Genomic DNA, 13,597 nt, shown 5'->3' on the forward strand with positions numbered 1-13,597 from the left:
AAAAAATGATGAGAACTCGTCAAAAACTGGTGTTCAGGAGAACATCAAGTTTCTCTGTGATATGGGACAATAACATTTTTATATTTGATACAGTTTCTAAAGAGAATTTTTCAGACATCATGTTTTAAACCTACTAGTAAATTAATTCCACTTAAGTTTCATATTATCGTTTAAAACATATGTATACAGGTGCATCTAAAAAATAATTTTGAATATCGTGGAAAAGTTCATTTTTTTCCGTAATTTTATTCAAAAAGTGGAACTTTTCATATACTGTAAATTCGTTACAAATAAAGTGAAATATTTCAAGCCTTTTTCTGTTTTAATCTCGATGATTATGGCTTACAGCTCATGGAAATAAAAAAATACAGTATCTCATAATATTAGAATAAAGAATTCATAATAGAGAAATGTCGACCTGAGAAGAGCTCTAATCAGCGAATTAACTCTAAACATCTGCAAAGGTTTCCTGAGCCTTTAAAAAGAACTGGACCGTTCCTCAGTGGTCCAAAGTCCCCTTTTCAGTTAAAAGTAAATTTGTATTGAATCTAGAATATATGAAAGTTCTACTTTTTGAATTAAATTGCAGGAAAAAAAATGTACTTTTCCACAATATTCAAATTTTTTTTAGATGCACCTGTATATACTATAGTAATTATTTCTGGTTTATAAAGAGGGGAAAACAACATTAGCAATGTATTTGAAATACAGATTGCTCCTTTCATGTGTGTATGATGGATGATATTTAAATAGATCAAGTACCTTGTGTGCTGACATCATGTTATGTTACTGGCCTAATTTAGTGTTGATTTATTGCATATACTTCACTGCAGCACCACAGGCTTCTGTTTATAAACAGTTCATGAACAGTCCAGCAGTTCACAGGTGCTATACAGAATCATTGGCACTCGTTGTAAAGTTTTTTTGTTTTTTTATGGTTATTCAGTGTAATCTCTCACCAACTATGAGAGAAATTGAATTGAGCTTTACAATATAAACACATCAAAGATGTTATGTGGAGGATCTTAGATAACTGTATTCCTTATCCAGTGCGACTTAGATTTATCTCATTTATACAACTGAGCAGTTGAGGGTTAAGGGCCTTGCTCAAGGGCCCAACAGTGGCAGCTTGGGAGTGCTGGGATTTGAACTTGCAACCTTCCAGACAGAAGTCCAACGTCTTAACTGCTGAGCTACCACTTTCCAATTAAAGACTAGATTCCTCTCATAGTTTCGGTGTCTTCACATATCACTGGCAACAGGAATTCAAAAAAAAATTATCTGCTGACTACAATCTTCCTTGGAAATGCACTGCGTGACCATATTAAAGTGTTTGTTTCTGAGTGGCTGAATGTGGAACAGGTTATGACACGATATGCACTCTCACGAGAGACAATAGAATGACAATTGAGTGGATCAGTGCATATAATCTGCATTACTGTATTCCAGAGGACTGTCCTGCGAGGTGACGTCAGTGACTTCATGGTGCGAACTAGGGCTGTTATGATTATTTGACAATTTAAAGGAAATGTTTATTTTTATTTTACTGTCAATGTGTAGTTTATCCCCTTTTAATGCATGCAAGTGTACAGGGAATTCTACACACACACACACACACACACACACACACACACACACACACACACACACAAAGGAGAGCTCATGTTTGGACGTATCTCTAAGCCAGTTCTCAGGAACACAGACAGTTAACCTGTGCATTCGTGGTAATCTGTTTAGAATAAAGACTTTTTACAGTTAATGCTAATTAAAGAATTAGCCGGTTTCTAATGTTTGTCCTTGAAAGCGCTCTTGAGGTTAACGGAAGTTGTTCTGTATGTATTTATCTATTTGAAGTAGCTATTGGAATGTCAGTGTATTAGGTTTGATTCGATTTTCTTATTTTTTTAAGCTAACAATGGTGATTGATGACAATTTCTAAGTATGCAAATGTCCGATTTTTATGCCATTTGTACCAATCTGTCAGATTTGGTATTTGTTATGTTTGTGATTTCTCATTTGTAGCGTCTTAAATGTGTCTTAGTGCATTGTTAATAATCAAGTATCTGTGTGACCTGTTTTATTGTCAGTTTATTGGTTTTGTTAATCACACTTAGTGTTTGTGTTCCTCAGACCTGTCGAAGAACCGGCTGTGTGAGGTGCCAGAGGAGTTGTGCCAGTTCATCTCTCTGGAGACGCTCAGCATTTATCACAACTGTGTGCGCTCAGTTCCTTCCACCCTCTGCCAGCTACAGGCTCTCACCTACCTCAACCTCAGGTACACACACACTCTGCTGAACTGAACACAGTCTACAAGGTCTTGCCTATCCTACAGCACATCCATCCACAGGACTTTGGTTGTTATAGTATGATGGATTAATAAATGTACAATTTCTTGGGGCTCCTGAACAGTGCAAAAGAAATGCCTTTGCCTTGTTGGAATATTACAATTTCAAATGTAATGATTACGTTCAAATTCCATTTGAGGTCTATATTCGGCTCGCAGCCAGCCATATTTCGAATTCAATGTTTATATGCATACAGGCATCAGAAAATTCATGTAAGTATGGCTGAGTTGCCATTCCTAAATACCTAGCCTACAGCTAAGCATCTGTTAGCACCCACAATTCCTTGCAGACTGAGTCATGCTCCTTTCAGTGGATTTTTGCGTGCAACACATTTCCGATTAAAACGGGTGGGAATCAAAATTTGGGGAATCGGAATATTGTCTTAATCTGAATCAGGCAATCAGATTGCTGCATTTACTCAATAATAGAATATTGCCAAATTCTCATCAATATCGGCATATTTATGCACATGTAAACGTAGCCAGGAACTAAGAGAGTGTATTGGGCCATGTTGTCTGGGTGGGGGGTGGCATTACTTTCTCCTCTGTCAATCCCCGAGCAACACTATCCAATCACGGGCACCTGTGAGCTCATGTATGCAGAAGAGGGCAGACAGCACTTTCCTTGGGGTGTGTTACACTGCCCTGTGATGATACATTTGCAGCAGATTGAAAAGATGCAGTTGCCTTCGCATGTCTCAGAGGAAGAACTTGATGCTTTCACCCTCCTGAGTTGGCAGCTGTCACGTGTTCGGGAGAGCTGACTTGTGGGTGGAAATTGGATGTGATCAAATTTAGGAGAGAATTGGTGGGAAAGTACAAAGTGGCAAATGAATGTGGTGTAAGTGGAATAAAGCACTTCAGGATGTACTGTTATGGTAAAATAATCAACTTTGGAGTGGTAACATCATGAGTGGAGAAGCTTCAGACCCACCCCTCTGTGCTCAGGACTTAGTTACTGCTTTACCTTTGACATTTATGAAGCTCTGACCCTGGAGACTCCTTACAGACTGTTTCACCATGTCAGTGGTTATACGGTTTTGTTTTGTTTTGTTTGTTTCTTTATTATTAGGTTTAGATTATGTAGAGCGTACACCATACAAGTCCTTGACAATGAGTTGCTACTATAGAAACGATAACATATTAGAACAAGTACGTTAATTAACATTAATATAAACCTGTGATTTGCCGTGCAGCCGGCGTGACTATCAGAGTAGTGTTTAGAGGATATGTGGTATAAAATATTATCACTCCTCTTTAAATACTCTTTCTTGTTATCGGTTTATAATTTATAAATGAGTAAAGTCAAAAAATGTATGACCCTCTAAATTACTGAATGTGATATTTGTGAGCTTAGCTAAATATTTGGCTAGTGTAATATATTATTCATTCTGTTTTACTGTTTTTAGTGAATGAAATTACGAGCTTTATTCAAGGTTTAATGGTTTTAACGATCATGTTGCTTACTAGGTGATTGCTTATTTATGTAGAGTCTAATGATGCTTATAGTTATTTCTCTCTTTTTTTAACCAATTGTTAAAGCGCATATCTGTGTTGTAAATTGCTTTTCAATGTTGAGCAAACCTCCACGTTGTACATGTGTGTTTTAGTCGTAACCAGCTGTCCAGTTTGCCCGCGTCAGTATGTGAGCTCGCTCTGTTGCGAGTGCTCAACGTCAGCAACAACAAGCTACCAGTCCTTCCTGCTTCCATACACAGACTTGCACATCTCCGGCAACTGGTACGTACAACTCGCACCACTGTGTCAGCTTTCTCATGCTCCCCATCACCCTGTCCTGATCTCATCGCACCATGCTGATTTTCTCTTTCAGTTGTATGTTTTGGTACCCGCTCAAACTAATGATATTCAGGGATGGGGCGAACCTCAGTTCACGGAGTATATTAGTGTACTGATGATAACCATAATAATAAAACAAACTTAATTATTTTTTTAAGCATGGCTCCAAATCATTTAATGTTACAATGAACCATTAAATCAGGAACTTTAGTGTGAACAAACAAGCTGCTGAAAGCGACTGGATTTAAGATTTGGGAATTTCATCGTAGCTAGTAGGAAAATGTTATTGCGTTTATGCATTTGTTCTGTGAGAGTGAAGTAGATGCTAGTGAAGTAACTGGTTACTACGAATACTAATCAGCTAGACAAAAAACAACCTCAAGAAAGGGAAAGGCTTCGGGTCATGTGTGGAGGCTCTGTGTGAAGCTGGACCAGAAATTTGCGGTGGGTCTTTGGCTGTACTTCTTTTGGGTGCCATTTTGAGCCCAGCAGCTCTGACTGTGAATAACTATGGATTCCCAAGGCAACTTGTTGCAGCTCAGGAAAATCATGTCTTAGCGAATTAAACCCCTCCATTTTTAACACCACCATCAACTTATTGCTATAAACGAATGGCAAATGAGACAAGGATCATTATTATTCCTAGCACATATTGGACTTAATGGTGTAACAAACACATTCCCAACACTGTTGGAAAATTGAACTGGAAATTCTCAATGTATTTTAATGTACAGTGGACAAACCGTTTATGGCTCTGGGTTCCCTAATGTTTATTGTATGTGTGTGTATGTGAGTTGCTCGAAGTACATACAGGCAGTCTTCTGTTTGCAGGATGTGAGCTGTAATGAGCTGCAGTGTTTGCCGGTGGAATTGGGTCAGCTGGAGGGTTTACGGGATCTGAACTTGAGAAGAAATCAGCTCACGACCCTGCCAGAGGGTTAGTTCATCCCACACGCGCACACACACACATGCAATCCAGAGACCACGGTCCCATCCCTACACAATCATGAAGTTAGATAACTGTTCTAAAAAGGTCTGTGATTATGCCATGGCCTCAGTGATAAAATGGCTGGAAGCTTAGTAATGTAGAAGTGATTAGGAATTAGTCATTTCTATCAAATTTCCAGTTCTGTGCTCTTACTACAAAATTGTAGTCAGAGTCCAAACACTATAATTACTGTATACAATACGCGACCTCTTTATCTGAACCCTTCTACTACAGAATTGGCCGAGTTGCCGCTAGTCCGTCTGGATGTCTCCTGCAACAGAATCTCCCACGTTCCCGTGTGCTTTCGGCACTTGCGGCACCTGCAGCTCATCTCGCTGGATAACAACCCTCTGCAGATGCCCCCAGCACAGATCTGCTCCAAAGGGAAGTTCCACATTTTCAAGTATCTAAACATGGAGGCATGCAAAAGGACCCAGGATCAGCTGGAGAGAGCTCTGCGACCCAGTGGCTTCAGCAGCTGGTGAGGCCAGGATGAAGTGATGGGAGGGGGTTGTCTTTTGATTGATGGTGGAAAGATTATTTGCTCTCCTCTTAAGAGATGCTAAATCTGGAAAAATTAGCTTGCACTGTTTCGTGATGGCTAACAATACTGAGTATGTAAATCAGTGATAAACGTTTGCACATTTCAATAAGCGTGTGGCGTTCTACATGGTGCACATGATATTCTGGAAGTGTTCGATTTTCACAAATGAAATTCACCACCAGAGTTGAATTAGTGTCGAGTACATGAAACATTTAATGCTCTGCTGGTTTTATTTAGATCGTGAAAAGGGTTGGTGAACATGTGCATTAGCAGAACTGGAAAAAAGAAGAGGAAAAGATAGAATACGATAAGGTGCACTGAACCGAATTGTCGTCCCCCCCCCCCCCTCTCTCCAGTCTTTCAGATCAGGAGCTGTTCCCTGGTCAGTATGGTGGTCTGGACTCTGGCTTCAACAGTGTGGACAGTGGCAGCAAGAGATGGTCTGGAAATGAGGTAACAGGAAGCAGCATGAAACCAATTAAACAAATTTCAGCTGCATGTAAATCTGTTTTTCGTCTTGCGCTGTGCGCACACGAGAACATCCTGCCTGTCTCTTTCCAGTCGGCTGACGATTTTTCAGAGAGATCTTTGCGATTGATGGAAATTTCTCGTGAGCAGCACAGGGAACAAGACGAGAGGAACGCGTCGCTCGATACACCCAAAGGTACTAAACATCTCGCACGTTGGCAAAAGAGAGAGGCTCTCTAAGCCTACATATTTAAAGTATTTCTCTTTCTTCTTTTTTTTCCCCTTACTCTGATCTGTAGTGAATGGAGATGTGGAGCAGGTGGATTTCATTGACGGAAGTTTAACAGAAGAGGATGAGGAAAGCTGTAAACCAGACACTCCCAGTCCTCCACAGTCATCACTCGCACAGGCAAGAAGATGCATTAATCTTTGGGGTTTTTTTTGTTTTGTTTTCTAAAGCATTTTCTAAAACACTAATTTTGCCAAACATGTAAAATATTTATTGATCTACAGTGGTGCTAGAAAGTTTGTGAACCCCATTAGAATTTTCTGTATTTCTTCATAAATATGACGCAAAACATCATCAGATTTTCACACAAAGAGAACCTAATTAAACAAACGAGACAAAATGTTATACGTGGTCATCTATTTATTGAGGAAAATGATCCAATATTATAGGCTCCAGGTTTCCCCGTGACCCTGAAGGAAGGATAAGTGGTATAGAAGATGGAAGAAGATGATCCAATATTATGTATCTGTGAGTGGCAAAAGTATGTGAACCTCTAGAATTAGCAGTTTAATTTGAAGGTGAATTTAGAGTCAGGTTATTTCAATCAATGGGATGACAATCAGGTGTGAGTGAGAACCCTGTTTTATTTAAAGAACAGCGATCTATCAGAGTCTGGTCTTCACAACACATGTTTGTGGAAGGGTATCATTGCATGAACAAAGGGGATTTTTGATGGCCTCAGAAAAAGAGTTGTTGATGCTCATCAGGCTGGAAAAGGTTATAAAACCATCTTTAAAGAGTTTGGACTCCACCAATCCACAGTCAGACAGATTGTGTACAAATAGAGGACATTCAAGATCATTGTTACCCTCCCCAGGAGTGTTCTCCCAACAAAGATCACTCCAAGAGCAAGACGTGTAATAGTTTTGTCTCAGTTGTTTAATTGGGCTCTCTTTGTCTACTTTTAGGACTCGTGTGAAAACCTAGTGATGTTTTAGGTCAAATTTATGCAGATATACAGAAAATTCGAAAGGGTTCACAAACTTTCAAGCGCCACCGTATCTGCAGCACGTCTCGCATGCACTCCGTGTCGATTACATTAGAGTGAATCTATGGGTACTCTTCGTCTTTATTTGTTCTTTTGCTTCGTGTCTTTCAGGAGAAGACTGAAAGCCGGTCCACACCCTCACAGAGCCCTGATTCAGTTGGCAGCAGGTAAAACTGTTTACACACAACAGCAGAAGCATGAGCTCATCCTCATGAGTTCACAATACACCTCTAGGTCCCATTGTATGAGCAATCTAAAACTAAACCTGCTTTTTGATTCTAAAACATGGGCTGTTACCAGGTTACTGTGTATTATTGTACAGTATATAGTAAATATCCTTACAGGCCAAAACCATTTTGGACAAACTTGACTCCCCCCCTCTCTTTTCCTTTTCCCCACTCTGTGTGTCGCATTCTCACTTTCTCTCCAAACCTCCCTCACATATTTGACCAGGTCAGCCTATCGGTGTGTATTTGAGCTGGGAAAAGTCAACAGTGATTCTTCTATTCATTTCCTCCTGGGATTCAGGGCTGCTTGACTGAAAACTGGTCCAGTTTTATTCAGACTAATACTGTAGCAGAAACTAATCATGCGATCGTGCACACAAAGCGACATAAGTGGCATGTTTAACATATTGATCTCATCAGGAGTTTTAGTGTGTATGCTCCCAAAATGTAGAACTCTATCCTACAAGACATTTTTAATAAGCAGCTTAATATATATATACACCTCCAGGGTCACACACTCACACACCAATGGCAGCAGAGCTACCATGCAAGGGAGCAATTCAGGGTTCGGTGTCTTGCCCAAGAACACTTCAGTATGTGGAGGGGCCACGAATCTGAGATTAGTGAACAACTTGCTCTACCACCTGAGCCACAGCTGCCCCATCCATGTCAACCTGTAAAATGTTATCAGTTCCATTCCAGTTATACTGGAAATTTTATTTGGCGCAATAAAGTGACATAGAAACATCATTCAGTTGTTAGCTCAGCTCAATTGGAATTCAGTTGCGCCCATACACCTCGGAGCATCTGATAGTTTATGTTCACTTTTCCGGCTACAAGCTTCCGAATGTTGAAGACTGCAATCCGATTGGCTCGTCGCAATTCAGTGTATACACAACCAGCCAACCAACTTGTTTATGCTTATTTCTCCATCATTCTGGGGTAATGAACATTATTAATATAACATGCAATGGTGAAGCGCATTACCGTTACCATATACCAGTGAACACAATTGTATAGTCTGCTTAGAGTGAAGCAGGTTATGGCTGTGCGTGTGCAGACACCAAGCTTGAGTTGTTTAGTTCCATTCGTAAGACTCAAACCCCTAAATTCTGCCATGAACATTTTTGAGCACGGGACGTTCTAGCATTTCTGTTGAGGATGTCATTCTCCACTCTGCAGGAGGAGTGTTGGCAGCGACTCGGCTGATGCAGTCTATCCGTCCAGTCCCACACTAGAGGAGAAGAAGAGGCCTGGCACGCTGCAACTCTGGCAGGAGAGGGAGCGTGCGCAGCAGCAACAGCGAGAGCGGTGAGTGCGGATTACACTGGGATGTAGCAGAAATCTGAAACGGAGATATTTATTCAGGAAGCAGAAGAGACAGGACAGGGGACATAAAGGGTTTTAACAATGGTTGGACGAACAGACGGGTACATTAAATAATATATAACATCATTTCATAACATGCACTGTGTAATATTCTGAGCTGTACAGGACTCCACTGGCTGATGAAACACCACAGTATTACTAAAGTAGTCATTTGGGTGTTGGGAAGAAAACTAAAGTATGACAGCAGTACAAGTAGTTTCAAGAAAGTGTGTACACAATGATTTGTTTATTAAACTATGCCTTTTTTTGCCGTGTTCTTCTAGTATGCAGAAGACAGCATTCAAAACAGGAAGTCAGACGGCGGCATCAGGCAAACAGGCCGGAACAGGAAGTGTCTCGTGGTAAGATGGCTGGGGCCTGTTTTGTGTTCACGTTGACGCTGTGTGTCCATGTTGTAGCATTTTAGTGATTGACTTCTGGGACTTTATCTAAAATGTATAAACCCAGGTTTTTAAATGCTAAAAGGGAAACTGGTTTCTAGGAGAAAGTTTGTGTCCATCCTGTGTGCTAGTAAATGATGGTGGTGATGCTCTCTTACTATTCTGACCTTCTCTGTCTCCCTCTAGTGGTGACTCTACAGACAGTGGCGCTGCTGTTAACGGTCTCCGCCAAAGATCTGTTGTGAGTCTCATTTGGTCTCTGTCTGTTTTCTGTCTCTCCTCATCATTTACTTATTTGTTTTCACTTAATATTGTGTGCTGTTCTTTCAGACTGTGGATCAGATTTATCCAGTATCCCTGCAACGCTCAACAAGCCGCACAGGTGCAGCACCATCTCCGCACATTTTTACATGGTTACACTTATGCTTTCTCTGAATATTGCTGTACAAGTTGTTTATTTATTTTAAATAGAAAGAGATGTAAGCTGTAGTCTTGTCTTGTTGTATTCTATATAGATGTGCCCTCTGCTAAGCCATGTTCTCCCACTGGCAGTGCTCCTAAACCCAACAGCTTCCTCTTCCGCACCTCTTCACGCTGCAACGTCAAGACTTCAGGTACCCACAGAACATAGGCTTGAGCAGTATTCAGTACAAATAACAGCTTAAACGAGAATACTTTTACTTCACATGCACCCATATTAGTTTGTTCTGTAGTATATTAGTGATTTAAAATTGAAATGATTTTTATATATATATGTTTGAAATGTCCTATAAAGCTGTAATAATAATAATAATACTAATGTTTATACCAGAGTGCTGTTAAAATCTCGATTCTGATTGGTCAGAAGGTCTTGAGAAATTTTCCGTAAGATCAGGACTAATACTCAGCTTGCGCAGGGACCCCATGTAATTCGATTTAAAATCTCCTTTTTAAAAGTGTAACAGTGACGTTTTCTGCGAGGAGATGTTTATTTAGCGTTGTTGGAAGGCGTCTCCAGTATCCATGCTTTGTAACAGTTAAAGGGAAAGCTGCAACTTTAGACTGTTTGTAGACAGTTAACACGTAGTGTATGGAAAACACTGAGCTCGAGCTGTGTATACAAGCAGGTAGATGCGTCTACTAAAGCAGTCAGGAAGTGTGCAATGTTTAAAAGCACATCAACACTGCTGCACCCAGCATATTTGCAGCAAAGCCATGTCACTACTATATCAGTCAGCATGTTTATATAGACAACAATAATCCGATATTAACCCGATTGAGACAATACGCTGATTAAGAAACGACCATATAAACAACTATTACTGTTGACCTTAATTTGACTAAAGTCATACTTGAAGTAAACACAAATCGAATTAAGATATGAGGAGTTTTCGTATTTTAGTCGCATTATTGAAGTGCATTATAGACATGTACACACCTTAATCACATTATTAATGTCGTGTGGGAGTTTTCACTGCATTTTTGCGACAGCACACATGCACACACAGCAGTGCTCAACTGTTTAACCGCAAACAAGAGAACACGGATGTGTCCGAAACCGTGTACTTACCTGCTACAGTATATAGTAGGTGAAATACATGTACATCGGCTACTATATAGTAGGTAAGTATGTGATTTCAGAAGCAGTCGTCCATTTGCTCATATAGCATGACTCAGGGATGTCACGAGAACCGATACTTCGGTACCAAGTCGGTACCAACATTCTTAAAACGTGACGGTACTTGTTTTTCTGCACTATCATTTGAACCGATTCTAATGGAGGTACCGAGGTTGCAATTCTTCCGGACCTGATGGGGGCAGCAAATACGTGCAACTGTTTTAGTCGGTCCACAAGTGGTGAAGAAGAAGAACGCCTACAAGCACACAGGGAAAAACTACAGAAGTTTAGCTTAGCTTAACAAGTTTAGCTCCGCCCCAACTCGTTGAGAGGAAGAGAGGAAAGCTAGTATCGGTTTCCGGTGTGTGACCGATGCTATCGTTCATTTCAAACAAAGCGAGAAAACACCTGGAATCTGGTGAAGCACCTGAAAGAGACGGTCCTGTATTATTTTTGTTTGAGGCAGCTGGTATTGTTGCCGTGAAACTAGCTAACGTGCTCCATGTAATGTTAGCGATAGCCTGTTATTTGTTAACGAGGCTAACACATTGCAATGTTATAAGCTACCTCCTAATGGGCCACCATGCATCGCCATTCAGCCCGTGTCCTGTCAGCTAAATGTAGCCTCATGTCACTAATAATTATTCAAATGTTCATGCTTTTAATAAATCTTTTTGGCCTGCCACCATATCAGTGAATTTAAACTAATGCTTGCATTCAGAGTATAAGGTGTGTGTGTGTGTGTGTGTGTGTGTGTGTGTGTGTGTGCGTGCACGTCTGTGTGCATGCGTGTGTGTATGAAACACCCAGAGCTGTATACGGTACCGTAACATTTACATTTATTCATTTAGCTGACGCTTTTATCTAAAGCGACTTACAAATGAGGAAATACAAGCAAAGATGAACTGTATGTCAATACGTGAAATTCTAGAGGGAACGTCGGACGGCGTGGCGTGGGGACGTAATGACGTGCCGTTAATCGCTCTATGTTCTATAAGATGTAAAACAGGGACATAAAAGGAATATTGTAAAAGCGACTCGTGTAAACACCTTAATCAGAATATTGTCTTATTCAGAGTAAGGTCAGTAATTAGATTACTGCTGTCCATGTAAACGTAGTCAGTGTCACAGCTCTGTGCTGAGAATGGTCCATCACCAAAGTGATACCTGCAGTGGTCCTGTGGTGGTCTCTTTCGAATTATTCGAGGGACGGATACCAACAAAGTGCACCTTATAGGATAGTTCTAGGATCTGAATTTCATTAGCAATCTGTGGAAATACCCCACAATGATGGTTATACAATACTTTGTGTGTGTTTTAGGATCAATGCAGTCTCTGGCTGAGTCAGGTCGCAGTGAATCTCGATCCACGCTCAAATCACCACGAGAGGAGAGAGCAGAAATCGCCCAGTTACGGAAGGTAAGGACTATTTATGCACTTTTCACATGTTTCTTTGCAGTGGTTTTACATTTACACTAGACCGTCCTCCTACACGGCTCCCTGCTTTTACACTTTCAGTTTCAGTATGACAAGTGATCGCTTTGTACAGGTATATTTTTTACATTTCCATATTGCCTGTATAAAAATACGAGAAAAATACACAAGCAATGGTGTACGGAGTAGAACGTTTTTAGTGTAGTAAGCTTCAAAACTGTATACATGCAAACCTTACACATGCAAAGCGTGAAGTGTTAGGCTTTTCGGTTTAAAACGGAGACTTTCACAGCACGTCCATTGCAAATGAATAAGAGTATTACAAATGAGCTCAGCTTGTGATGTCACTAAGTTCATGGACCAATGATGTCCGAAATAAGAGAATGATTACGGTACGCAGAAAACGTTAATCACAGATTCAGTGTCAAGCTAGCTAGCATAGCTAGTGAGTATGTTGGTATATATTTACATACATTTAAATCCAGTTAAATGCTAAGAACATAATAAAACGTGAGACGATGACTGTTAGGTTAAAGGGGTGGCAGGACAACGCGGGGACGTCTCCGTGTTGTGCATTCACGCATATTCGGCGGTACTTTAAGAACACGCACATTAATGTTATGTCTAGTAGTGAACGTGTGTATCCTCCCACACTGTCTGTTCACTAAGACGTTGTTTCACACAGTCAGACACTTTATAACACATCCGTCAACTTCTCAAGGTCGTCTTATTCCTCACGCTGCCGTTTTGGCACTGACAGCATTATCTAACATCTCTCTCTCTCTCTCTCTCTCTCTTCTCGTCTGCTCTCCATCTGTCAGTCCCTGGAGTCTTCTCTGAAGATCACCCTTCCAGAAGATCTCGGTGATGCGTTGTCCAACGGTACCATCCTCTGCCAGCTAGCCAATCACGTACGCCCTCGGTCGGTGTCAATCATCCACATCCCCTCCCCTGCTGTGGTGAGTCCTCAGCGATATTGATCAGCCTCCTCGAGCTCTCACGAGGCGAGACTACTTACAACTTTGTTTCACAAACTTTGTTCCGTTTAATCTGTACAGCCGAAACTGAGTGCCGCCAAGTGTCGTCTCAATGTCGAAAACTTCCTCACTGCCTGCCGCAAGCTGGGCGTTCCTGAGGTAAATGACTTTTTCA

The 13,597-nt window shown here is 40.8% G+C and overlaps 1 protein-coding gene across 2 annotated transcripts in view; it reads left to right on the forward strand.

Annotated features, from left to right (window-relative positions):
- The window catches only part of lrch4 (leucine-rich repeats and calponin homology (CH) domain containing 4), a 43,029-nt gene that overhangs the window by 24,299 nt on the left and 5,133 nt on the right, over positions 1–13,597 (forward strand). For both annotated transcript variants that reach the window (XM_053629241.1, XM_053629242.1), the window contains exons 2-17: positions 2,131–2,275; positions 3,955–4,084; positions 4,973–5,078; positions 5,364–5,610; positions 6,030–6,126; positions 6,235–6,337; positions 6,441–6,550; positions 7,530–7,585; positions 8,828–8,956; positions 9,298–9,375; positions 9,601–9,655; positions 9,745–9,796; positions 9,930–10,028; positions 12,333–12,430; positions 13,267–13,404; positions 13,504–13,581. In XM_053629241.1, coding sequence (XP_053485216.1) covers positions 2,131–2,275; positions 3,955–4,084; positions 4,973–5,078; positions 5,364–5,610; positions 6,030–6,126; positions 6,235–6,337; positions 6,441–6,550; positions 7,530–7,585; positions 8,828–8,956; positions 9,298–9,375; positions 9,601–9,655; positions 9,745–9,796; positions 9,930–10,028; positions 12,333–12,430; positions 13,267–13,404; positions 13,504–13,581 — 1,721 coding nt within the window. The remainder of the gene's footprint in view (positions 1–2,130; positions 2,276–3,954; positions 4,085–4,972; positions 5,079–5,363; positions 5,611–6,029; positions 6,127–6,234; positions 6,338–6,440; positions 6,551–7,529; positions 7,586–8,827; positions 8,957–9,297; positions 9,376–9,600; positions 9,656–9,744; positions 9,797–9,929; positions 10,029–12,332; positions 12,431–13,266; positions 13,405–13,503; positions 13,582–13,597) is intronic.

The sequence above is a fragment of the Ictalurus furcatus genome, chromosome 7, assembly GCF_023375685.1.
Source record: "Ictalurus furcatus strain D&B chromosome 7, Billie_1.0, whole genome shotgun sequence".
Taxonomy (NCBI): domain Eukaryota; kingdom Metazoa; phylum Chordata; class Actinopteri; order Siluriformes; family Ictaluridae; genus Ictalurus; species Ictalurus furcatus.